This window comes from Ostrinia furnacalis, unplaced genomic scaffold, assembly GCF_004193835.3.
Source record: "Ostrinia furnacalis isolate ACB-3 unplaced genomic scaffold, ASM419383v2 OfSCF6303, whole genome shotgun sequence".
NCBI lineage: Eukaryota > Metazoa > Arthropoda > Insecta > Lepidoptera > Crambidae > Ostrinia > Ostrinia furnacalis.
In genome coordinates this window covers 218416-243310 of record NW_021136542.1, presented here as the reverse complement: position 1 = coordinate 243310, position 24895 = coordinate 218416, and the positions used below count along the sequence as shown (strand labels likewise).

The following is a 24895-nucleotide window of genomic DNA, read 5'->3' as shown; positions in this document are numbered from 1 at the left end:
TCCGCCATGTTTCTACGTCACCAATATTGTAAACAACAAAACGTCAAACACTAGTTTCAGGTTATTCGTGGTCTTTCATATAAACGCCTTGTTTTCACATAAAAATATTGTACAGTTCGCATTTATTGAAAATTATCATGGATCCTGAGTTTGTGAAAGCAGAAAGCACAAATCTGCTCAAAATCGACACATTGATGGTTGCAAAATTGTTTGCTTTAAATCCTGATTTCTGCTCAGCTAAGCTAAGGAATGTTAAGTTAACTAAGTAAGTACAGTTCATTTACAACCCATTTTTTTAATTTAGACCACATCATTAACTGAAAATAAGGAAATAAGTACTATAATACAGGGTGTTTGGCGCATCGTGTGCCAAAATGATTTGGCGTATAGAAGGGGCCATTTCCTATATTTTCAGCCCCCAAAACACGTTCCATGCCAGGCGGCTACTTTTATATTAATTTTTTTAATAATTTCACCAAAATACCCAAATCGCATCATTTAATTTCGATTTTAAAAAAAACTACTAGGCGTAGCCTCAAAGTAAATATTTTGTTTTGACGTGCATTGATGTAGGGTTGCATCAAATCTAAATTTACTGGCAAATATCATCAATTTTTTTTTAAATTCAGCTTTAAAGTTTTCCGAAAAGTTAAAAATGGACTGAACATTTAAGTTTACATGGCTATAATTTTTTTTTTTAAAGAGATAGCGATCTTCGGATTTTATCAAAACTTCTGTAGTCTATCCCCATTCAAACGGTATACTAATCTTGTTTAAATAATAACAACAACTTCACAAATTCCTTAAATTAGTGCATTGACTCTACTCGGACTGATTTGCGAAATTTGTGTTTATAGCCCCTTTTTGTGTGAATAGCACGTTAAATACCTACAGGTAAAAAATATTTATCTTATGCAATGTAAAAAACCTTTTCTCTATCGTTTTTCAATGTAGATTTCTTGAAATTAAAGACGAAAATAATTATTTATATAAAAGAAAGTCGTGTTAGTTACTCCACTTATAACTCAAGAACGGCTGAACCGATTTAGCTGAAAATTGTCAGGGAGGTAGTTTAGAGCCAGGAGAAGGACATAGGATACTTTTTATCCCGTTATTTATTGCCATTAAGGCGGAACAAAGTTCGCCGGGTCAGCTAGTTAGAAGAAAAAAACTAGTTAACAAAGTAGAATAATTTTGATTTATTCTTTCAGGTCCACACAGGGATCAAGCCTTACGAGTGCCCTAAATGCGGCAAGTGCTTCACCCAATCCAATTCCATGAAGCTTCACTTCCACACAGTCCATCTGAAGATGCCAGCTCCATACAAGTCGAAACGAAGGCAAATGGATGCAGAGGGCAGACCGAAGAAACCCAGGAGAGAGGAACCACCTGATAATATGGAGGTAGGTGCTATAACACATTTTTGATGATTTCCAAGTAATTTTCACAAATCAATTCAAATCATAACACTTTGTATGAATTTAGACTGATTTTTCGCTACTAAAAGTGGCCTAACGCCCTTGGTCAAAACCACTTTTGACTGGACAAATCAGTCAAATCAAAAGTGATGACTAAGGGCATCGGTCAAAACCATATAAAATAAAATGTTTTTGCAATGTATGTAATGTAACTGCAAAAATCAGTCAAAAGTGGTTTTGACTGGTTATGACTTTGACTGCAACATATACATATTTTTTTTTAAATAAAACACTAAAAAAACATTTTATAACTTAATTTATCTTTAGACAACTTAGTTTTTTGTTTAGAGTCCTGAGAAGAGCGGAGTCTGAGAGACTCCAGGTAGGTGGTTATGTGACTGAAACAGGTTAAGGGTTAATATAAATATAAATGTTTTTTTGCAGAAGTTGGCGGAACTAATTAGACAAGATCCGGCGCTTCAGGACGTGTATTACGAGATCAAAACCCCGGCGGGACGTAAAATTACGCTCGGCTCGTCGTTCATCAAGAAAGAACCGGTAGAGGTGCGTATTATCCTACTAATATTATAAAGGTGAAAGTTTGGATGTCTGGATGTTTGTTAGTCTTTCACTCAAAAACTACTGAACGGTTTTAACTTTACAGTATTATTGTTTATATCCATATTAACATAATAGGCTATAATTTATGACGATATGTGACAAATAAATGTCAATAAATAAATAAGACGTGTCTAAAAAGCGCTATATATCGCCATTGATTAAAATCTACAACGCTGGACAAACTACTGTTTTTGACGTTCGTAAATATTCATGCGGGGGAAGCCGTGAAACGCCATCTATTAACATGATATCTAACGGGGGTAAAACGAGGTCCACGCGTACCAGGTCGCGGGCGACCGCTATAAATCTATATTTATTTATAACGAATAAAGCTGAAGAGTTTGTTTGTTTGAACGTGCTAATCTCAGTAATGATAGCCTATTTATCGAGGAAGGCTATAATAACATCACCCTACAGCCAACACGGGTGGAGCAGTAAACTAAAATGTTGCAAAAACGGGAAATATTATGTAAATTTTCACGCGTACGTAGTCGCGGGCACAGCTAGTAAAACAATATACAGGGTGCCCTAAAATTATCACGTCACACTGACACCGGGGGTAGATGGGCCTTAGAGACCCCGCAGACTTTTTGTCGGCCGATAGTTTAGTGGGGCTGTTAATCAGTTTGCGCGCACATTACACCGATTTGGTATCGGCCGATTCATACAAATTAGGAGCCGACCAAACTAACGGCCGACTGTAAAAGACAGTGGTCTGTGGGGTTTCTAAGACGTTTATTAAGTCCATTTTTAAAAAATAAATAAAATTGGTCATATTTCAAAACTCATCAACCCGTATTATTAAACAAAATAAAGTATTTAAGTATGTTTATATCCGCTGTCTTGTGCCCATAATAGGAAAAGCTTTGCTTAGTTTGGGACTAGAGGCGCAGTGTGAAATGTCCAAGGATTTTTATTTTTTTTTTCTTTTTTGACAGCCTGCGGAGATGGTCCCAGCAACGCTGACAATACTGCCAGAAAACGCAATACCGTTACAAATAAACGAGGGCGAAGTAATAAACTGCGAGGTCAAAACTGAGAACGAAGATGAAGAGCTTACGTATGAAATTGTGTACGACTAAAGTATTCGTTCGTTCGTTCGTTCGTTTCAGCCGAAAGACGTCCACTGCTGGACAAAGGTCTCCCCCAAGGATTTCCACAAAGACCGGTTCTGCGCCGCCCGCATCCAGGCACCTCCCGCGACCTTCACCAGATCGTCGGTCCACCTAGTGGGAGGCCTGCCCACGCTACGTCTTCCGGCTCGTGGTCGCCACCCAAGAACTTTCCTGCCCCAGCGGCCATCAGCTCTACGAGCTATGTGCCCCGCCCACTGCCACTTGATTTTAGCGATCTGCGGGCTATGTCAGTCACTCTGGTTCTCCTACGGATCTCCTCATTTCTGATTCGATCACGCAGGGAAACTCCGAGCATAGCCCGCTCCATCGCCCTTTGGGTGACCTTGAGCCTTCTTATGAGGCCCATAGTAAGCGACCACGTACTTCTACACCACGACACGACTAAAGTATTATTACAGATCAAATGCTTAGGTCAGTCAGTGACTGGAGTATGGGAGCGGCATGGCAACCGCTCCCATATAACCCAGCGTATTATAGATTAGAGATGGGTTATACTAGGTAAATTTGATACTAGGTGCACCTATTCCAAGTATTTATTAATACTTGATCCAAATACCTATTCCACCTAGTACGTAGTAATTTACCATACTTGACGCGACTAGTGCGGACTAATCCACGTATTATGACTTTAAAATACAATTTTCTTTGAAAAGATACAACCGTAGTATTAATAATGCAATTTGAAATTGAATAATAATGTTTTTGCTGGCTGTTGATTTATTGATATCCTCCCTTCATACTTCAACAGGCTATTCCTATCTCACACCTGCCTGCGCTCAAATTTGTTTGTCAGACAGAGACGGAGTGAATCTCTACGTTCGCACATAAGCTTAGCGAGAAATACGCGGTGCGCGTAATACACGACTACGGATTATGCAATAATAACCTCTATTACTTTGATGGTAGGGTCGGAAATCGTGTAATTTAAAAAATACTAGGTGGATCAAGTATTTTAAAAATTGGAATAGGTGCCACTTAGTACTGTAAAATACCTAGTGTGTGGATCTGTTCTAGTAAATACGTCTCATCTCTATTATAGATCGTGTCATCCACTCGGCCGCGCCCCACAATGTTTGGTCCATAAAGTTAATATTCCTTCGGAATAGAGCAACAATCACGAGATGTCAAACAAACCAATATTGGGATGTCATTTGTGTGTGTAAAAGTAAATATGTGTGCATGTCAGTGATGCATGTTATGATATTTTTCACATGAATAACATCGATGTCGATAATATTAATTCACACTCAGCAGTAATAATTTGAATTGGATTTTATATGGGAGAGTGGTCTAAGAATATTTAAGAAAAACTCAGATGATAAAAATAATTCAACTTATTTATTTACACAAACATAGTAGGTCACGGCTTCTAGCGGGTGCCTAACCTAGATTAAGACTAGCTCTGTTGGGATTGCACTTTTCTTCAACATCATTTTTGCTTAGCTTTAGCTTAGCGTGTGCACTCATGGAGCATTTAGCGTGTACCGATAACACTCAAACAGCAGCGGAAGAATGGTGGGGCGCGTCCGAGTGGATGAAACGATGTATAACTTTCCACGAGGGATTAGTATTTTGTGCAATAATCTATTATATAAAAGAAAGTCGTGTTAGTTACTTCGCTTATAACTCAAGAACGGCTGAACCGATTTAGCTGAAAATTGCCAGGGAGGTAGTTTAGAGCCAGGAGAAGGACATAGGATACTTTTTATCCCGTTCGAAATTAAAAAAAAGTCTGCTTATTTATTGCCATTAAGGCGGAACAAAGTTCGCCGGGTCAGCTAGTGTAATGTAATAAATTACTATTATTCTTTAAAGAATGAAACATTCGAACCTAAATTAAATAAAATAAATCGTGGCTCGAATATAAAACTGAAGTGCAATGGTTTTTTAATATGCTACCTATTGCTAAGCGAGTGTAATAAATAAGAGCCCCATATTATACTAATGCCTGTATTCACAAACATTACTATGAGGTCTCGCAGTGCGCGTGGACGCACAGGGTGACACACGAACCAATCACAGAGCTCTATTCAACGCTGTGAGTTCGATTTGTTGCTTCACTTAGTAAGCATCGTTTGTGAATACGGGCGTAAGAAATACATTTTGTATGTGCCTATGAGAATTTTGCTTTTGTGAAGCGATTTTGTAGTTCTGCGATGAATTTTAGTTTTTGTTAGAATACTTGAAAAATTCGTTTTGTATAGAGGCTCGTTGTTCGACAAAATTGAAATAAAAATAATTTGTTTTATACATTCATAATATTTTTAATTGCCTTCTTTATTTGTCTTCCGTAGTAGGTTAATTTCAATTTGTAACAATATGATAAAATTTTCACGTATAATCTAGTCTGCTTCGGGGAAGGACTTTTTATTTAAGCACAAGTTTTTAGTTAATTTTTACAATGAGGGTTTACCGTATTTGTTAACCAGTTGTCGCCACATACGAGTGACATCAGTAGCGCCAAATGGTGAGCGAAATACGTAAAATAGTCCTTAAGTTTTTTAAAATAATAATAATAATGTACAGCGGTAGCGTTTGATTTACCCACAAAATGGCAAAATTGTGATTAATTTTGAACCATATCCAAAGGATTCTAAAGTTCAAAATGCGTCATTTTGTGAAAGACTAATCTGTTGGTGACTGTACCTTATTAAGTTTTGTAGTAACTTGTCAAATTGAGTATATTCATTTACTCAAAATATAATTTTATTTTAGTTTAATTTATGAAAATGTAAACGTTGCCTTAGTAAAATGTATAAACATGAAATTGTAAATAATTGTTAGTAGATAATAAATTATACAAAAAATATAGCTATTTGTTTATTTAAAATCGCCCTATAGTTAGATTGTCAGATGGTCATTTTAGCCACATAGCATAGCGCACAACCACGACTAAGCAGTGATGAAGCGGTGAAACATGACGCTGACGCTTTGCTATTTGTAGATGCCAAGGAGTTCCCTTTTAAAAATAATCCACCATTAATACAGAATAATAGTCGTCTGTGGCTAAATACTGAAAATAGGTAAAACTTGAATGACTTTAGTTGTTTCACTCGCTTTCCCGCCAAAAAGTTCGCCATTTCCCCTGCAACGAGCATTTACGAAGTCTGTTCATTTCTTATAATGAATGAGCTCGTTTGTAGCTCATGGATCCCATCACTATTCTACAAGCGACGCCCAGTAGTCTACGATGCGCAGTAGTCTGTGATTAATCAAAACATAACCTGAATTTGTTTAAAAAATAGATTTTAAATAAAATCTTGTATGAAATTACTATCAAAATCATGGAAGACATACTCGCCTGCCGTATATGTTTGTCAACGAACATAAAACTGTTCAATATGTTCAATTATCGCCTCCATATAGCGTATGAAACACTCACAGGAATCGGGGTTTGTTTTATTATTTATTTGTTAATTTATTTGATTACGCTGCTTTTAATAAATACAGATAAGTTTTAAATTAACGCAATTTGTAGTTATTTTATGTAAATGAGTATTTTAAATAACAAAAATATTGTTATTAAAAAGTTTATAAAATTCTTATTTTACTTTATTTTCTCACAAAACATCAAACTTTAAGTATTATTGTAGGTATTTATTGTCTACATTTAGAGATAATATTGTTTAGCAATAATTTTAAAGTTACAGTACACATTCAAGTGATTTTTATAAGAAACTATAAAAAAATATAGGTAAATCATTTTTTTATAAATAATCGTCACCTTTTTTTGTAAATATAGTGCTTTTTTGTGACCAAATACAGCAGAATAATGTTGTAATTATTTATTTCAGATGTCAACCACAGACGGATTACCCCAGTACGCTTGCAGCGTATGCAGTAAACTTTTAGACAAGAGTGTTACTTTCAAGCGAATGTGCGACAGCTCCCAGGATCTCCTTAACTTTGCTAAATGGCAGGAAACGGTGAGTAAAATATCTTTAGACTTTTCCACATAGCGCCATCTTACCCCAAAGTAAGCAATTAATATTATGCTTGTGTTATGGATGTTAGCTTGTATACTTTTTTTAGTATTACAAACACTTACGAACCCACTGTGGTTCAAAGTTTGATTCTTGGTTCGACTAAACACTAAATTTTTTATTGCATCATAAAGTAGGTACACAACTTAATAAATTAATTTTAATTTTATTAAAAAATCAACAATGGTACAAACTTTTATTTTATTTTATTGTTAGGAAAACAAATAGTATTTTATTATAACACACAGAATGAAAGTTTACATTTATTCTGCTGGACCGATAAAATGTAACCTTTGTAAAGTACTTATATTGCTTACTATCTTCCATTCCAGCTGTCCACATCCTATATTCAAAGCCTAAAATTCACATCACCTTTCTCATTTTCAATAAAAACCAACGATACAGTCAGTTGCGATACAAACGAAGAAACCGATCAGTTTATCAAAGAAGAAAGGGATTATGATGATGATGTTAATGACGATGATTATAAAGTAAAAAGCGAATCGAGCGATGACGACTTACCGATCAAAATATTACCGAAGAAAATCAAAATATCCGTTGAACGTCCTAGAAAAATTGTGAAAAAATCCAAACCAGCGTCTAAAGTGAAGAAAAAACCCGTTGAGTTAAAAAAGAAATTGACCAAAAAGGTAGAGAAAAAACCTAAAACAGAAAATAAAGTAGATTTAGATGATGATATACCAAAAGGAGAAGTAGATGTGATAATGTTAACGAAAGAGCAGCAAATAGAGGAAGTTCAAGCGAGAAAGAGTACGATGAACTATCTGAGTTCGTTCTACAAATGCGATCTTTGTTTCAAAGGATTTATATCAACTGAAACGTATAAAAATCACATGGAACGACATGATCCGGTAAGTGGTAAATTGACTTTATCCAAGGAAATAATGAGCATAACTAATTTAACATTACATCAAAAACATCAACTTTGCAAGCAGGAAATATCTACTTGCTAAGTTGATATGTTTTTGACGTTTTTATTGTTTGTCTTCAACATAGAAACATGCTATGAACTTTTTAAAACCTGTTTATTAAAAAGACAGATTTTTTAAATTTAAATTAAATGTAACACAATGACATATTAAAAAAAAAAAAGATTCCCAATGGCCACTTCTTTCATGTTTAAATCCTACCAACATTTTTGGCATTAAAAAAATATAGTTATGTGCTTGAACTTGTCATAAAATCATGTTCTTCGTGGATGGAACGATCTACATTTATTGTTCTTTTTAAAAATAACTTTTACTATATACATATATTAATTGCACACCCTGTATACAACTTGCAGAGCAGCGGTTTATACGAGTGTGACATCTGCCACATACGATTCGAAGACATGCGTGCGTTACGCGGCCATCTTGCCAAATTACATGAGAGGAACTACGTCTGCAAGCTTTGCAAACATATCTCCAAGTCTAAGTGAGTCATATTAGTTTTCGATATTTTAATCATTCGATATTTTGATCGTTCGATCATTTGTAAATTCGAAATTTTGAACGTTCGATATTTTAATCATTCGATATTCTGATCGTTCGATGAAACGTGTTCGATATTTTGATTTTCGATCATTTGTCATTCGATGTGGCGTAGGTAACCCCAATAAATGGGCCAATGCTGAGAAGAAGCAGCGCAAGAAACTCAGTCACTATTGTCAGTCTCTTTTTCTCTAATGAATAATTATAATTATTTTCCTTTATAGACATGGAGCTAAGTTGCACTCGAAATGGCACAGCGGCCATACTTTTGTTTGCAAGTTCTGCGGTATGTCGTTCACGTAAGTATTTATTTATGCACTAACATTATAAAAAAAGTGATTAATCATTTATGCAACACTATTTTTTTTATTAGTAGAAACAATTTTTTTTGCAAAATCATTTTTTTATTACTACAAATACGAGTTTAAAAAATTACCACTGAGCTACCGTGCGTGACATTGAGCAAACCTATCAACAGGTTTGCTCAGTGTCACGCACAGGTTTGCTCAATGTCACACACGGTAGCTTAATGGTCAGAACAGTCGAGCAACTCCATAGCTCAGTGGTTAAGGCAAGCGAAATATAGTGGCATCAATACCCATCTGATACAATAGCTGTTTTTCAAGTTTTTGTGAATTAGTGCTGTTTAAAAGCTTACAGAAAAGAAATATTTTTGACAACTGATGTATTTGATTTGGTCGCGTCTGGGTGTGCTGGGATTCCAGTCTTTGCTACTGAAAACTATTCGTCACTTAAAGGCAGAAAAATGGTTTCTGGAAATATTTTTAATATAGCCCCCAAAGTTTTCAGATTTTGCGTTCAAAACCGCAGTTATTGGATTCACGAGTTTATTTTATTTGACTAACAAGAAACCCGTCGTTGAAAGAGTTCGTAGAATTAATATGTCCTGTGGGTTTGATCCGATTGGGTCGACACAGATTCAATACGCACAAGAAAATCCACTTTAAAATTCCATTACAAGCTGACGGCAAAGTGCGTACCGATAGTTTTTGATCGAATTGAACATTCCATTATAATACCATTTTTTCATGACAACTATTCTAAAATCAGCAATTGAAAAAATATATTAGTTTTGAATCTTAATCCGTTTGCACAATGTATAAATACATTTTTAATGTTCCAGCAAGAAGACTAGTCACCTATCGCACGTGCGTATCCACCACCCTTCGGAACACGTTAACTGTGACATATGCGGCGAGGCGTTCATAGGCGAGCACGGGCTGAGGATGCACAAGCAGAAGGCACATAGAGATGTTAAGGTAAGTTATTCATTTATTAATTAATTTAAAATTTAAAGAATCAAGGATAATTTATTTGCATTGATTAGGATATTTTCAGGATCTTATCGCACCCTTAGAATTACAATGACATAAGTGCAAATACTATAAACTCGAGAAAAATGCATTTGAAACTTTATTTTTACTCTTTTCTCAATAACTTTTTTTAACGATGAATTTACAGATAGTTAATATTATATAAATACCTGGTTGTATACTTCAATATTAGTGAAGCATAATTCTGTTTTAAAATAATTAATAATAAGAGTAATAGGAAATATACAAGGTTTTTTATTTCTCACATTTCAGTAGCCTTGGCATTTCTCTTGACGTCATTGGTCATGTTAGAACGACACGAGTCCCATACAAGTTACTATGGGCGGGTGACATTTGACGTCACGCTCAGCTATTTCCATACAAAGTTTAAACACTTGTAACTTTTTTGTTACCGCGAAAGCAAAAATAAAAAACTTTTTTGTTTCCAGTCCGATTTCAATACTAGTTTTTCAGTAATTCTATGTTTTAACTAAAATGTTGATTTATACATACATAATATGATTTAACTAAAATGTTTATTAATACCAAAATCCTGATAAAAAGTTGCAATATTGATTTCAGGACCTAGAGCCGGAATTGGAGACGAAATGTGCTAACTGTAAGGTGCGGTTCCAAAATATAGACGCTTTCAAAAGGCACTCGAGTAGCGCTGTGGATGGACAGTGTGACCCTAGCCTTAGGTGAGTTATTTGACATCATCATCATCATTTCAGCCACAGGACGTCCACTGCTGAACATAGGCCTCCCCCAATGACTTCCACATCGCACGGTTGGTAGCGGCCTGCATCCAGCGCCTTCCTGCTACCTTTATCAGGTCGTCGGTCCACCTTGTGAGACGTCACACGCTGCGTTTTCCGGTACGCGGCCTCCACTCCAGAACCTTGCTGCCCCATCGGCCGTCAGTTCTGCGTACTATGTGCCCTGCCCATTGCCACTTCGGCTTGCTAATCCGTGGGGCTATGTCAGCGACTATTTGACAGGTTTACTGCATCACATATAAAGGATATTGAGCTTATTGTCCTTATAATAAGGTTTACAATCCATTGAAAAATATTTTGCTTTATTGAGGGGTATGGAAGATTGAAATTAAGTTAGCTCAAAATATACTTTTCTACATGTTTATTTGTTGAAGAAATCACTGCCTAGCTAAATTGTGCTGTTTAGAACTTTAATTTCATTTATTTGCTCGTTTTGTGTGGTGTCCAATAAAAATAACGATGAATTAAAAATGACATAAAAGCCTATACAGGGTGGAAACGATAAGTGATCTCACTCGATTATTTCTAAACTATACAAGATATCTAAAAACTGGTTACTGATCCTGAAAATGCTTCATGAGCTCTATCAAACGGTATTAATAATAGGTTACAGAATAAACTGGATTTATCCAAAAATTATATGTTTCCTTCTTCCATACATTTACTACTACCACAGTCATGATGACACTCGTCTCTTGACAATATTATAGCAAGTAAAGCCTAAAACCAATGTTTTCCATGAATAATTTAAAATAAGAATACAATTTTCGCGTTTATTTTAAGAGTTTATTATTAAATAAAAAAAAATACATTTCTAATATTGTGTGTCTGGCATACATTTAGTATGGAAGCTGGAAACATTGAATTTTCAGATAGATCCAGTTTATTCTGTAACCTATTATTGGTACCGTTTGAAAGAGCTCATGAACCAGTTTTTCAATATCTTGTTGTGTAGTTTAGAAATAATCGAGTGAGATCACTTAACGTTTCTACCCTGTATTTTCGCAGTCCGATTTTTCAAGTTGTTTATTTAAATTTTAGTTTGAGAAGCGACTCTAACCGCTAAGAAATAAAGCCTATATTTTCACAGACCGTGTGCTAAATGCGGGGAAGGATGCATTTCAGAGTTTGAACTCAAAGAACACTTGAAGCAGCACTCGAAAGAAAAAATCAAGAAGAAAAACAGAAGGATGAAGTGTGAAGAGGTAAAACTAATTTATTTCTGTAAATACGCTTTAAAAAGCACTTTTTCACGTCCCAGTATTAACCCTACCACTGCTTCAGGACAATAAATGGGCCAGTGCTGAGAAGAAGCAGCGCAAGAAACTCAGTCACTATTGTAGTGGTGAGGTTTATATTTACAACCTAGGCCCCGATTGCGCTAAAAAAATTTAACTGCAACGCGACTGGACTGCGAATGAACATCAACTATTTTGACTAATCCGTATCCGGTGTCGTTTTGACAGTTACAGACATGTAAAGTGCCCCTTAAGGGCTACCTTTTTTATTTACTATATTTTGACGTTCATAGGTGCCGCTTGTGGTCTAAATTGAATAAAATATTTTTGACTAGCGGCCGCCCGCGACTTCGTACGCGTGGATCCCGTTTTACCCCCTTCATCTATCTAACGCGGTTTAGATTTTTTCATAGAAATGTTCTTTCCCGCTAACTCCCGTTCCCGTGGGAATTTTGCAATATCCTGTTGTAACTAAGCTTTAAGTTTACTAATGCAGGTAGCATGCCAAATTTCAAGCGTCTAACTTAAGCGGTTTAGATTTTTCATACAAAAGAATTTTCCCGCTATTTCCCGTTCCCGTGGGAATTTCGGGAATTTCTTTCTTAGTGCACCTCTAAGGTACCTAAGCTACGTCCCTTCCAAATTTCAAGTGCCTACGTTTAGCTGTTTAGGCTGTGCGTTGATATGTCAGTCAGTCAGTCAGTTTCTCCTTTTATATATTTAGATTATTCTATTGTATCTTACAGTGCAACGTAACATTCAGTCTGGCGCGCTCGTACACTCTCCATTACCAGCGAGTGCACCTCCGCTTGAAGGACGCGTTCATTCCTGGACGAGCGCCGGTTGTGTGCGAGATTTGTGGCAAGAAGTGTACGGTGAGTGTAATAATTGGGGGGGTTTGGCAGAAAATAGCGCTAAAGTCCGGTCGCCGAGCACATAGAATTTCGTCCAATGACCCCAAGCTACCCATCCTTATCGCTCGCGCGTAATTATGTTGCTGTCGCGCTCGCACACTCACTGCGGGCGCCCGTCGCACAGTCGCGACAGCAATATAATTACGCGCGAGCGATAAGGATGGGTAGCTTGGGGTCATTGGACGAAATTATACATTGTTTAGCCGTTAAACAATGAAAAATACCACGAAAAAGGGTCAACCACTATTGATATATTTTTAACGTTTTTCATCAGTTGTCACAACGGTTGCTCAGCAAGATCGTTGGCTCAATTTGTAATAATTTTTTTCAAGTTTTAATAAAACCAGTTTGAGATAACTATTCTATTCTAAAAAGTATTAAGTCAAGCTAGCACCCATAACACAAGCATATTAGTTGCTTACTTTGGGGCTAGCTGGCGCTTTGTGAAATTGTCCAAGAATATTTATTAACTAGCGGCCGCCCGCGACTTCGTACGCGTGGATCCCGTTTTACCCCCTTAGGGGCGGAGTTTCGTAAAATCCTTTCTTAGCGGATGCCTACGTCATAACATCTACCTGCATGCCAAATTTCAGCCCGATCCGTCCAGTGGTTTGGGCTGTGCGTTGATTGATCGCTATGTCAGTCAGTCAGTCATTCAATAAGTCACCTTTGAGATATACAGGGTGGAATTTTCTAATGCCACCTGGAGGGAAAGTTCTCTTAATATTGTAGATAGAAAAAAAGAAAACATTCCTTTATTTTTGAAAGGAAATAGAACTGCAATCAAAGATTTTCAAAAATTTGCTAGCAACACCGGGAATCGAATCAACTAAAAACTGTTAAAAATTATACCCTGTATTTTTATTACATCGATCGTTAGGGTTAAGTATAAAGATGAAATCTCTCTAACAAACTTGATAAATCAAATGAAAGGAAAACCATGAAATCTTAAATTATTTTAATTATGTAGGTACAGAAAATTTTATGGTATGGTAGTGAGTTTTCCAAAAATTTTCGAAAATCTTTGCATGCAGTTCTTTTTCTTTTCAAAAATAAAGGAATGTTTTCTTTCAGTATTTTTTTCTATGTACAGTATTAAGAGTACTTTCCCTCCAGGTGGCATTACAAAATTCCACCCTGTATATTTAGATATTCTAAAGCCTGGTCCGTGAGCACATAGAATCCCGTCCAATAACCCCAAGCTACCCATCCTTATCGCTCGCGCGTAATTATATTGCTGTCGCGACTGTGCGACGGGCGCCCGCAGTGAGTGTGCGAGCGCGACAGCAACATAATTACGCGCGAGCGATAAGGATGGGTAGCTTGGGGTCATTGGACAAAATTCTACGTGCTCACGGACCAGGCTTTAAATGAGGTTTATTGTATATTTTCAGACGGCCACATCGCTTCGTTTCCACCAGCGAACTCACACGGGGGAGCGGCCTTACCAATGCACGGAGTGTCCCAAGAGATTCAGTGTAGCTCAGCGGTTACAGGTATGAACAAAAAAATAATATGAATATATCTGGTAGGGCAAAAAAAGAATGAGACATGTATAGGCTCCTTAAGAGCATTTGACGATTTGCAAGAACTAATTTAATTAGTCTAAACAAATAAAGATAATTTTGATTTGATTTGATTTGAACTTATTAGGAACTAACTTTATTTATTACTAGCTTTCCGCCCTCGGCTTCGCCCGCGTGGAATTTTGTCTGTCACAGAAAAACTTTATCGCGCGCGTCCCTGTTTCAAAAACCGGGATGAAAACTATCCTATGTCCTTTCCCGGGACTCAAACTATCTCTATGCCAAATTTCCTCAAAATCGGTTCAGTGGTTTAGGCGTGAAAGAAAGACAAACAGACAGACAGAGTTACTTTCGCATTTAAAATATTAGTATAGATTTTATTTTGGTTCATTTCTTTTATTTTTAGTTTTGTGTGGTGTACAATCAAACTATAAATATTAATCTCTCTAGCTTTTATCCGCGTGAATATTATACCCGTATTCAGAAACATTACTATGAGGTCTCGCAGTGCGCGTGGATGCACAGGGTGACACACGAACCAATCACAGAGCTCTATTCAACGCTGTGCGTTCGATTTGCTGCTTCACTTAAGCAAGCATCGTTTGTGAATACGGGCGTTAGTCTGTAACAGATTTGATCACGCGCGTTCTTTTAAAAATTCTCCTTGACATAATTATACGAATCCTTCTTTATTAATTTTGAGCCGTGTTGATGAGTCAGCAATGATTACTTTTTATTCGATTTATCACCTATTTCTTACATGTTATAATTATTCACAGATTCACCAACGCACACATAGCGGGGAAAGACCGTACGCCTGCCCGCATTGCCCCAAAGCGTTTAAAGGGAAACCTAACCTCAATAGACACGTACGAGTAAGTATACATTTATTTTACAAGCTTTTATTAAACTTGCCAAGTATTTATGTTTTGGATTGGTTTAAATTGCTGAATTTCACAATAAAGTATAGTTATATCATGGATAATTTAATTATTTATCTACTTGCTGCTGCAAAAGTTGTGCCTTAATATTGGTAAATCGTGTCCACAGTGTATTTGCCACCACCAATCAATGAGGGTTTTCGCGAATGAAAAATCCGCCAGATGGCAATACGTAGACGCGAGGTCCAAATGCTGCATGATTGGTTATTTTTGACATGACATTGACAGATATGTCAAAATCCACCAATCAGCATGCATTGCAATGCAGCAGTCAGACCCCACATCCACGTCCCGCCATCTAGCGGATCTTTCATTCGCGAAAACCCTCATTGACGTACTTTTTAAAACTGTCAAAACGAAACTGTCAACATATATTTTGTATGGCAATATTAGTCAGTGACGTCACTATTTTGTCAACTCAATTAAACTACTTTTTTTCAATTGATTCCACCAAAAATCTTAATTTACAGGTATTTTAAGACCAGAATGAAGTGCCTTTTTAAAAAAGTTGTGCTTAAGAATTATTGGGGAGTGGTGGCAAATACCCAATTATCTAAATATTCAAACCTTTATTTTATCGTCACATTTCTCCACAGGTGCACACGGGGGCGAAGCCCTATTCCTGCTCGCACTGCGGAAAATCGTTCTCCCAGTCCAACTCCATGAAAGTGCACATTCGTACTGTACATTTGAAGCTGCCGGCGAGATCTGGGCTGGATTCCCATGAGCTACTCTGAAAGAGGGATATTGACTATTCCCACCTCTCGTTCCCACCGCTGCAACTCCTGTGTAGCCAGGATCTATAGCTTGACCGCCATAACCCGACCAGGGACGGTCAAGTTTGTTCTGTAAAGTTAACTATCATTGGACTCGCAACGAAATTAATCAGAAGAACATAGGAGTTAAGAATCGACTTCCCAATGGAAAGCAGAGCAAAGATGTACTAGTAGAGACTGCTTGGCATTAAGTCCGCCATTACGTCTATCTTCTTCGCGCATGTGCAATAAAGTACGTTGACTGATAATGTCACACAAAGTAGCTATTAGTTGCTGAAAATGTCACACACATACCTATTAGTTGCTGAAAGTGTCACAGTGGCCTTATGTGACTGAGTACTCAGTAAGTTGACCTATGTCCTGTGAACATTTTGAGACAGTGCTATGGAGTAAAATTAGGTATTTAAACTATGATCTCTAGTTAAAATTAAGTTAAATATGTAAATGCATTTATAAGTATTTCCTACGAATGCCATGCAATGACCATAAAACAATGGTGATGTTCTAATATAATTTTATTTCTCCAGCATTTGTATAGAAATTGTGTTTATAATTTATTAAATTGTGTAAGTGATAAATATAATTAATTTGCGAATTCAGTATTTCATTTAATTTATAGTTAAACTAAAAGTCTAAAACCTTAAACAAACATTATAGGACCTTGGCTATAAAAAAGACTGCAGAGATCAAAAGACGTTTGACTTTTCCTATGTATTACTTTTCTCTATGTTTGACTTCTCCCATTTTACATTACTCAATGCTAGTTTTGTTGTGATGCACTGCAGGTTTATAATCGAATTCCGAGAAATGGTTGAGCTATCGATTGAGCTCAGTGCATAAACAAATAAAACATGCTTCGTAAATGTGTAAAGTTTGACAGCTGTCAAATTGTCAAAATAAATATTGACGAAAACATAACCTCAAAATCAAATGTTTTGTATTTATTTTCTTTAAAAATTAAAACGTTGCATTACTACATTATGGCAGAAACTTTAAAATTAAATATCCAATTCGGCGGCGGAGCAGAGCTGCTTTTTGATAAGATAAAGAAACGTGAAGTCGAATTGCCTGCTCTAAAAAAGTACTTTCCCGAAATTTCAAAAGAAAACTGGACCATTAAGGAGCTTTTACAGTGGATAAAGAATAACTTACTAAAGGAGAGACCGGAATTGTTCCTTCAGGTTGGTTCTTCAAGAGGTTTATAAAATAAATGAATAAAACAATTACCCCATAAATCTAGTAAGACCCATCGGTGGAAATGTATTTAATTACATTATTATTGTTCTATAAAGATAGTAAGACCGACTCATATTGCTCTGTATTAAGTTTCCACACCTGCTTAAGCAAGGTCTAATAGCCACTTTGATCACCTGGCTTTGATCACTCAGGTGATCAAAGTGGACTTCCAGCGACAATTTAGTGTCCTTTGATCACCCACAGATACGATGCCTTGTGTGATCAAAGTGGACTCCAGTTAAATTATTATTTTAGTGTCCTTTGATCACCTGCAAACAAATCACAACTCCTCTGAATAGTCACATGTCCAATTTAATTGTTGTATTTACATATTTTGTTTTGTAGCATTTTGATATTTTCTAAAAACCAAACAAATTGGACATGTATGTGACTAATCAGAGGTATGATTTATTTATAAGTGATCAAAGGACACTAAAATAATAATTTAACTGGAGTCCACTTTGATCACCCAGGGCATCGTATCTGTGGGTGATCAAAGGACACTAAATGGTCGCTGGAAGTCCACTTTGATCACCTGGGTCATCAAAGCCAGATGATCAAAGTGGAATAGACCTTAAGCAAATAAATATCTTTCCTGTAACTTTTGTAGATTTGTTTTACAATTTAGTTAAAATACTTTTCAGGGTGACTCCGTCAGGCCAGGTATATTGGTGCTCATAAATGATGCAGATTGGGAACTCTATGGTGAATTGGATTACGAACTACAAGCAAACGATACAATAATGTTCATATCTACGTTGCATGGGGGATAAGTTTAAGTGTATTAATTATTTTAAGTTTAATTAAATTTATTTTATATTGTTAAGAAGCCTTTACCTTATACCTAAATAAGTATTGAATTTCCAGAAAGATTATGTAGCATTTCACAGCAGTTGCATGTTGCAAAAACAGGAAATATTCAACTATACTCAACATCAAATAAACCGCACCTTCCGCGACGCGAACTTTAAAGATTTTCTTCTGACACAATCCTGGTGCCCCAACAATATTGGTGTTATTTGAAAGCCCGATAATATCCTTAGAGAAAAACACATTTAATTTCTTAATAAATGATTAACATATACCATAAATGTGACTTGAAAAAAGACCTCTCTTTGGGCACACCTCTGGGATTAACTAGACCAATTTTTATGGTTATAAAACCAATTAATGATCTCACGTGTCGTCTTGAACAGATGGATAGCGATTAATCCCAACTTAACAGTACCTATTTTTTGAAGAAGTGGCTCTGGATCCTGCTAAAGACACATTTTCGGTGTAAAAACATTTCCTTTAATGAAATGAATATTAGAACTGGGCTTTTAAATGGTGCCAATATTGGTGGGAAGTGGGGATGCATACGTTTGAAAGTGCTTGTCGCGGGAGGTGCGATTTATTTGATGTCGAGTGTATTTTCCCGCGTACCCACGAAGTCGCGGGCACAGCTAGTTACATATGTATATCTGTAGGTAAGTAATAATAAAATAATAATAAATAATAAAAGTTTATTTAACAACTTTAACATTTTTTTACATTGCTTACATTGCATTGTTGTACATACATTTCCTTAAAGACCCGTTTAATGCTAAGTAAGTGGAAGTTAGCTGACTCATCTATTTCTTTCAACTAAGAAATTGACACATTTTTACAAAAATAAAATAAAGCTTTTTTTGTTGCAAGAAGACACGCGAACACGATTGTTTAGAAGAGCTCTTTGAAAGACTTTCTGTAACTACTACATTATTTAAAAAAAACTTCTAACCGCGTTAAAACCAATTCTAACCACGCCATTGCGTCATACGCACACGTTTTTTATAGCGCACAATTTCTTATAAATCACTGATCCGATAACATTGTCTGCTGATCTGGTTACGCAATACAAGCAGTGAACCCGGCGTCGCCCGTAATTGGCTTAAACCAGTGACGTTGATGTGATTGTTGAAAGGGTCGCAGGGACGCATTCAGGGTACCGTATTGGCGGGTTACTTTAGCAGGACAACTTTGTCTCAACAAAAAAGTAATTAAAATTTTTTAGCGATAGAGTCGCTTCTCAAACTGAATTTTAACTAAACGACTTGAAAAATCGAACTGCCTAAGGCAGGCATTGAACCCACGACCTTTCGCTTGCCGGGCGACTAAAAGTAGGCACTGAAATTGAGCAAGTTTCGTATCTAGCAACTTACTAAAAACAAATAGGCGTCAGAATACTGTCGATTTAAATCTTTTTTGTTTTGAGACAAAGTACGATACGACAAAGACGCAAATATGGTACGATTTTCACTCGAGAATGTAAGTTGTTATGGAGGAGCTATAGTTTTATTTACTGGTTTTCATAAATCGGTTTATTCCACTATTCCCCATTGACAATCCCCGTCAACGGGGATTAGTGAACTTTTTGTTCACTATTCCCCGTTAACGCCAATTGGAGCTTATAATGTTAAAAATAAAATCCTAATATAACGGGGAATAGTGAACAAAAAGTTCACTAATCCCCGTTGACGGGGATTGTCAACGGACAATAGTGGAATAATCCCTAAATCCAGGTTCTTGAATTCATACTCAGGGCTTTCAAGACACGAGTGGATAGTCAATCAAAAATCACACTTTGTTATCCTAAAGAAAAATTAAGTACAATTTCACGTTTAAAAAATCTTTGGTGGTGTAACTCCGCATATTGCCTACTATTTTTAGTGCAATTATGTTTAAAAAAACAAACACCAGCAAAAGAACAACCATCTGAAAGGGTAAAATGTGGGCCAAAAGTATTGGGAAATTGTTTTAAATAGCCCGCCCTAAGTGCGGGCCTGGGCAGCCACATCAAAATAAAAAGGGCTGGACCCTCGCGGTGCGTAGGGCGGGCAGGCGAGCACATAAGCTTCACACTAAAATGAATAAAAACATAACCCTCCTTCTGGCGCAGTCGGGTAAAAAATCGTAAAAACTGTCATTTTATTTTTGCAAATAGGCTTTTAAAAAAACACGTGTACACGTCCCAATAATATCTTTTGGGTTTCGATTTTCCTTTTCATATTGGAAAAGCATTTCTTACAGTATGTTTGTCCGAATAACTTCAGTGATTTAAATACTTATTTAATTACGAGTAGGTAAGCATTAGGGACTTACGGCATCGAATGCATTTTTTTTTATCTCTGTCGACTGCTGGATTATTGTGGAGGTTACTCACAAGAATATAGTTATAATTGAGTATGTACTTCAATTTCTGGGGGGTAACGCGAATAATGGGTAACGGGTATGGGTAATAATAAGTAAGTATAGCTTTTGACTATGGCATCGCCCGCGTGAAGTTCGATCTGACACAGAAAAACTATAGTAAAAGTGCCCTGAAAAAGGCCTACATCATACATACTGATAAAGAATCCTATGTTTTCCCTAGGGTTTAAAACTATCTATACTAACATTCATCAAAATCCGTTCAGTAGTTTTTGCGCGAGAGAGTAACAAAAAGCCAGCTTGAAACGACTTTCAAACAACAAAAAATAGGGCTAAACCTGTAAAAAATCAATTTTTATGTTTTAACAACTTGAAACATATTTTTATCTTTCTACACACGACTGTACATCGTCTGGTACAGTCGGCCGCGGGTTTGCGCTTTAATCTCTCGCTTATGTGATTATGGCGCTCATGATTTTATTACAAGCAAATTGTGAACACAACACGCCCTTAGATCTGGGCAGATCCCATAATTCATAGCAACTGGCTAGCTGAAAACATTATTAGTACCTAAATCTTAAAAACTGGGCGGGGCATATAGCTCGTAGAGCTGATGGCCGCTGGGGCAGGGAAGTTCTTAAGTGGCGACCACGAGCCGGAAGACGTATCCTGGGCTGGCCTCCCACTAGGTGGACCGACGATCTGATGAAGGTCGCGGGAGGTGCCTGGATGCGGGCGGCGCAGGACCGTCTTTGTGGAAATCCTTGGGGGAGGCCTTTGTCCAGCAGTGGATGTCATTCGGTGGAAACGAACGAACCAAATCTTATATTGTAGTCATCATCATCAGATCATTTAGTCTCCACTGCAGGAGCAAAACCCTCTCCAATTTGCCAGAGGCTTGGGATTTGACTTCATAAGCTGACCTAACAGGTTAAAGATCTTTACGATTCAAAATTATGGCTTCATAAATGACGCTGAACCCATCTGCTTACTATAGTCGCTTTGTGCTAAGTACTCATCCAAAAACCGGGATTAAACTACCCTAAGTTTATCGCTATCCCAGGATCTTTCTATGCCGAGTTTAATAATGACATTTCCACCAAACTGAATCTGATCTGAGCTCAAAGGTGACTGACATAGTGATCTATCAACGTACAGCCCAAACCACTGGACGGATCGGGCTGAAATTTGGCATGCAGGTAGATGTTATGACGTAGGCATCCGCTAAGAAAGGATTTTACGAAACTCCACCCCTAAGGGGGTAAAACGGGATCCAAGCGTACGAAGTCGCGGGCGGCCGCTAGTGTACGTAGGTACCTATATTAATTTATTTTGAAACTGACAAGATCGTCGATCTGTCTCCTTTCTAAAGTTGCTGTGCTAACTGGGTCCACATTGTATAACTGCTTAAATTGTAAAATCTAAAGTGAATGTGCTAATGTGGTTAAGCAATAGACTTCTGAATTTTGAAAGAAAGAAAGAATTAAGAAAAAATGTTTATTTTGTACACAATTTGGATAATAATTATAAATAAACTAGCTTTCCGCCCGCGGCTTCGCCCGCGTGGAATTTTGTCTGTCACAGAAAAACTTTATCGCGCGCGTCCCTGTTTCAAAAACCGGGATAAAAACTATCCTATGTTCTTTCCCGGGACTCAAACTATCTCTATGCCAAATTTCATCAAAATCGGTTGCGAGGTTTAAGCGGGAAAGCGTAACAGACAGACAGACAGACAGACAGACAGACAGACAGACAGACAGACAGACAGACAGAGTTACTTTCGCATTTATAATATTAGTTGGGATAGTTGGGATTGTTGAACCAAAATGGCTCCTACTCAGCTTGTATCATATTCCGTAAAGAACATGATGCTGGTATTCTGTAGGAACCATTTTGAAAAGAGCGTCACCAGGGACGCAATAAACATTGATTGAATTACTTACCTACATTTAAATCGGTTTAATAGTGTTTTTGTGTAATAAAGAAAGAACCATTAAAAATGCGCTCGTGAAAATGGGCTGTATTCGAAGTTTTCGAACGTGTATTTCCGCACTTGCGTCTAATAGTGGGCGTTAATCAACATAGATAGTTATAAAACCTATCTATTTAACTCCACAATCATCACTAGTTATCTAGCGTCAAAATATTTATCTATTTTCCAAGCTTTATGCGACTAGCGATGGATAAATTGACAACAAACAGCAACCAAAAACATAAAACAACATTAGCAATCAGAATTTCTTAAGTAACAATTATGACAAATGTATCATATACCGTTGATAATTATCCGATAATTATCATAAAGCGTAATTATCTTGATAATTCAACCATCCTCACAAACTAACGGATGGAAAATCATTAACTTTAAGATATTAATTAAAACGAACCATCTTCTTGACCTTGAATTCCCAGAGTAATCCTAATAGGTACCTAGCGCCAATCAATTTAACCATTTAACCCCTAGGGGTAATATAATCTGAACTTAACCAGTCGACTGCCGTCATACGTTAATGTAAAATCAAATCGAGAGGACGTAATTTCCGCTGAGGAATATACGTATGGCTTGAGGTGGGGACATACGGGAGTTTATTCGGGGCGCGAGCGCGGCGGGAGTAAATGACATTAGGCTGATTTGCACCATCTTACTTAGACTAGGCGCAGACCACCGATTTTTAGTTGGCCGATAGTTGGGCCCGATTTTAATTTGTATGAAGAATCGGTCAAATCAAATCGGTGTAATGTGCGCACTTCCATACATGCCCATACTGATCAACTGCCCGACTAAACTATCCGACGAAAAATCGATGGTCTGCGCCTAGGCTTCATTTTAACAAACGTCAGAAATTTGTCAAACTCCATACAAAAAGCACCGGTTATTCGTATTAGTTACGGTTAAAGTTAGGTGGTGCAACTCAGCCTTAATGTTTTAACATTTCACTGCATTTAGGTACACATTTCTAGTGTAGACAAAAATAGGTATTAGGTATTAATCGACTACGGCACAGATTACTTGTCTAATAGCATGCTAATAGTCGCAACAGAAGAATCACTTTCAAAATTGGTTAATTAGATTTTCAAGAAGCGGCTCGTAAGTGAGCCAAGTGGTAAATACAGCCATTTGCCTTGAGCGCCTTCTGGGAAGAACGCAAAAGAACGAATTACTCGTACCTAAACTACAAAGTTGCAGATAGGTTTTCTGTCTGAAGTGATCGCTTCATAGTGATAACACTGCCTAAATTTTGCGGTATCTATTGTGTTTTTTTTTCTTGTTTTGCGTGGTGAACAATAAAGTGTTTATCTATCTATCTATCTACTCCCTTGGCCTCAGTTCGTTTCTACGTATCCACGTTTCGCATATCTATTCCCTTTCTGGCGTCCCCGTCCCGACTTACCCCCCGTATGTTTTCACTCTCTAGGTGAGTGTGTCAGCGTAAGCCGGGCTCAGAGTGGAGTTATACCAGAATTAAGTGTACATGTGACGTGGGTTATTTTAGATTGCCCCCCCACCCCCCACTTCGGAGTGGAGAGTAAATACTGAAGGCTATGTGATGCAGAAGATTGTAAAGTGGATTTTTTATACGAGTTGACGTTCAAAACGTAAAAAAAATAAATGTCTTAAAATGGAGGAGTATCCAAATCAGTTGAAGTATTAGTATGTTCTAAGATTTGGCTTAGTTTAGGAATGATACTTCGTTCGTAGTGATTTTTTCATAAATTTTCATAATGACTATTAAGTCATTTTGTAAGCTTGCGAAAAAATTCAGGTAGGTAATTTAACATTCAAAACGATTTTTTGACGCTTAAATAAAAAGTCATAATGGCAAAAAACCAATACTTACTACAAAATCATTACATCATATAAAATTAATTTATTATTCATTATTTTATTTTATTTGGAAAACATAAATGAAACATTACAGACAAATAAAATACTTTTAAACATTTTACACTATGCTATCTAGTCCCAAACCAGACAACGAATAAACTAAGAGGTACATAATATACCTATTTTCTTTTTTTTTGTCAACAGGTACATCCTACTTCCTACTAATATTATAAATACGAAAGTTTGGATGTCTGGATGTTTGTTACTCTTTCACGCAAAAACTACTGAACGGATTTTGACGAACTTTTATTAATGTTTATAACCCAGAATAACATAGGCTACAACTTATGACCATCTGTGACAAACTAAATTTCACGCGGCCGAAACCGCGGGCAAAAGCTAGTAGGATAATATACCTAGTAAACATTTGGACCAATACAAAATATATTATGTTTATACACACAAATTATATATTCATAAACGTTTGCATTATAATTAATATT

The 24895-nt window shown here is 36.8% G+C and overlaps 3 protein-coding genes across 3 annotated transcripts; all 3 read left to right on the top strand.

Annotated features, from left to right (window-relative positions):
* The first annotated feature begins 1210 nt into the window (after positions 1 to 1210).
* LOC114362250 (uncharacterized) lies at positions 1211 to 3202 on the top strand. Its single transcript, XM_028317557.1, has 3 exons — positions 1211 to 1403; positions 1863 to 1982; positions 2978 to 3202. The coding sequence occupies exons 1-3, from the start codon at positions 1278 to 1280 to the stop codon at positions 3119 to 3121; spliced, it is 390 nt and encodes a 129-aa protein (XP_028173358.1). The 5' UTR covers positions 1211 to 1277; the 3' UTR covers positions 3122 to 3202.
* A 1685-nt stretch (positions 3203 to 4887) lies between these two features.
* Positions 4888 to 16623, top strand: LOC114362248 (zinc finger protein 709). The gene is made up of 12 exons (XM_028317555.1): positions 4888 to 6567; positions 6970 to 7101; positions 7491 to 8030; positions 8465 to 8595; positions 8876 to 8950; positions 9796 to 9931; positions 10568 to 10686; positions 11855 to 11969; positions 12749 to 12877; positions 14311 to 14412; positions 15222 to 15317; positions 15980 to 16623. The coding sequence occupies exons 1-12, from the start codon at positions 6460 to 6462 to the stop codon at positions 16118 to 16120; spliced, it is 1824 nt and encodes a 607-aa protein (XP_028173356.1). The 5' UTR covers positions 4888 to 6459; the 3' UTR covers positions 16121 to 16623.
* A 418-nt stretch (positions 16624 to 17041) lies between these two features.
* On the top strand, positions 17042 to 18214 carry Urm1 (Ubiquitin-related modifier 1). The gene is made up of 2 exons (XM_028317556.1): positions 17042 to 17340; positions 18040 to 18214. The coding sequence occupies exons 1-2, from the start codon at positions 17140 to 17142 to the stop codon at positions 18166 to 18168; spliced, it is 330 nt and encodes a 109-aa protein (XP_028173357.1). The 5' UTR covers positions 17042 to 17139; the 3' UTR covers positions 18169 to 18214.
* The last annotated feature ends 6681 nt before the right edge of the window (positions 18215 to 24895 follow it).

What these genes read in the sequence shown, in the direction of transcription:
- LOC114362250 (XM_028317557.1), top strand. Translation starts at nt 1,278, where the DNA reads ATGAAGCTTCACTTCCACACAGTCCATCTGAAGATGCCAGCTCCATAC. An exon ending in AACCACCTGATAATATGGAG is followed by an intron (nt 1,404 to 1,862) that starts GTAGGTGCTATA and finishes GTTTTTTTGCAG; the next exon opens with AAGTTGGCGGAACTAATTAG. An exon ending in TCAAGAAAGAACCGGTAGAG is followed by an intron (nt 1,983 to 2,977) that starts GTGCGTATTATC and finishes CTTTTTTGACAG; the next exon opens with CCTGCGGAGATGGTCCCAGC.
- LOC114362248 (XM_028317555.1), top strand. Translation starts at nt 6,460, where the DNA reads ATGGAAGACATACTCGCCTGCCGTATATGTTTGTCAACGAACATAAAA. An exon ending in ACATGGAACGACATGATCCG is followed by an intron (nt 8,031 to 8,464) that starts GTAAGTGGTAAA and finishes TACAACTTGCAG; the next exon opens with AGCAGCGGTTTATACGAGTG. An exon ending in GTGTAGCTCAGCGGTTACAG is followed by an intron (nt 14,413 to 15,221) that starts GTATGAACAAAA and finishes AATTATTCACAG; the next exon opens with ATTCACCAACGCACACATAG.
- Urm1 (XM_028317556.1), top strand. Translation starts at nt 17,140, where the DNA reads ATGGCAGAAACTTTAAAATTAAATATCCAATTCGGCGGCGGAGCAGAG. An exon ending in GACCGGAATTGTTCCTTCAG is followed by an intron (nt 17,341 to 18,039) that starts GTTGGTTCTTCA and finishes AATACTTTTCAG; the next exon opens with GGTGACTCCGTCAGGCCAGG.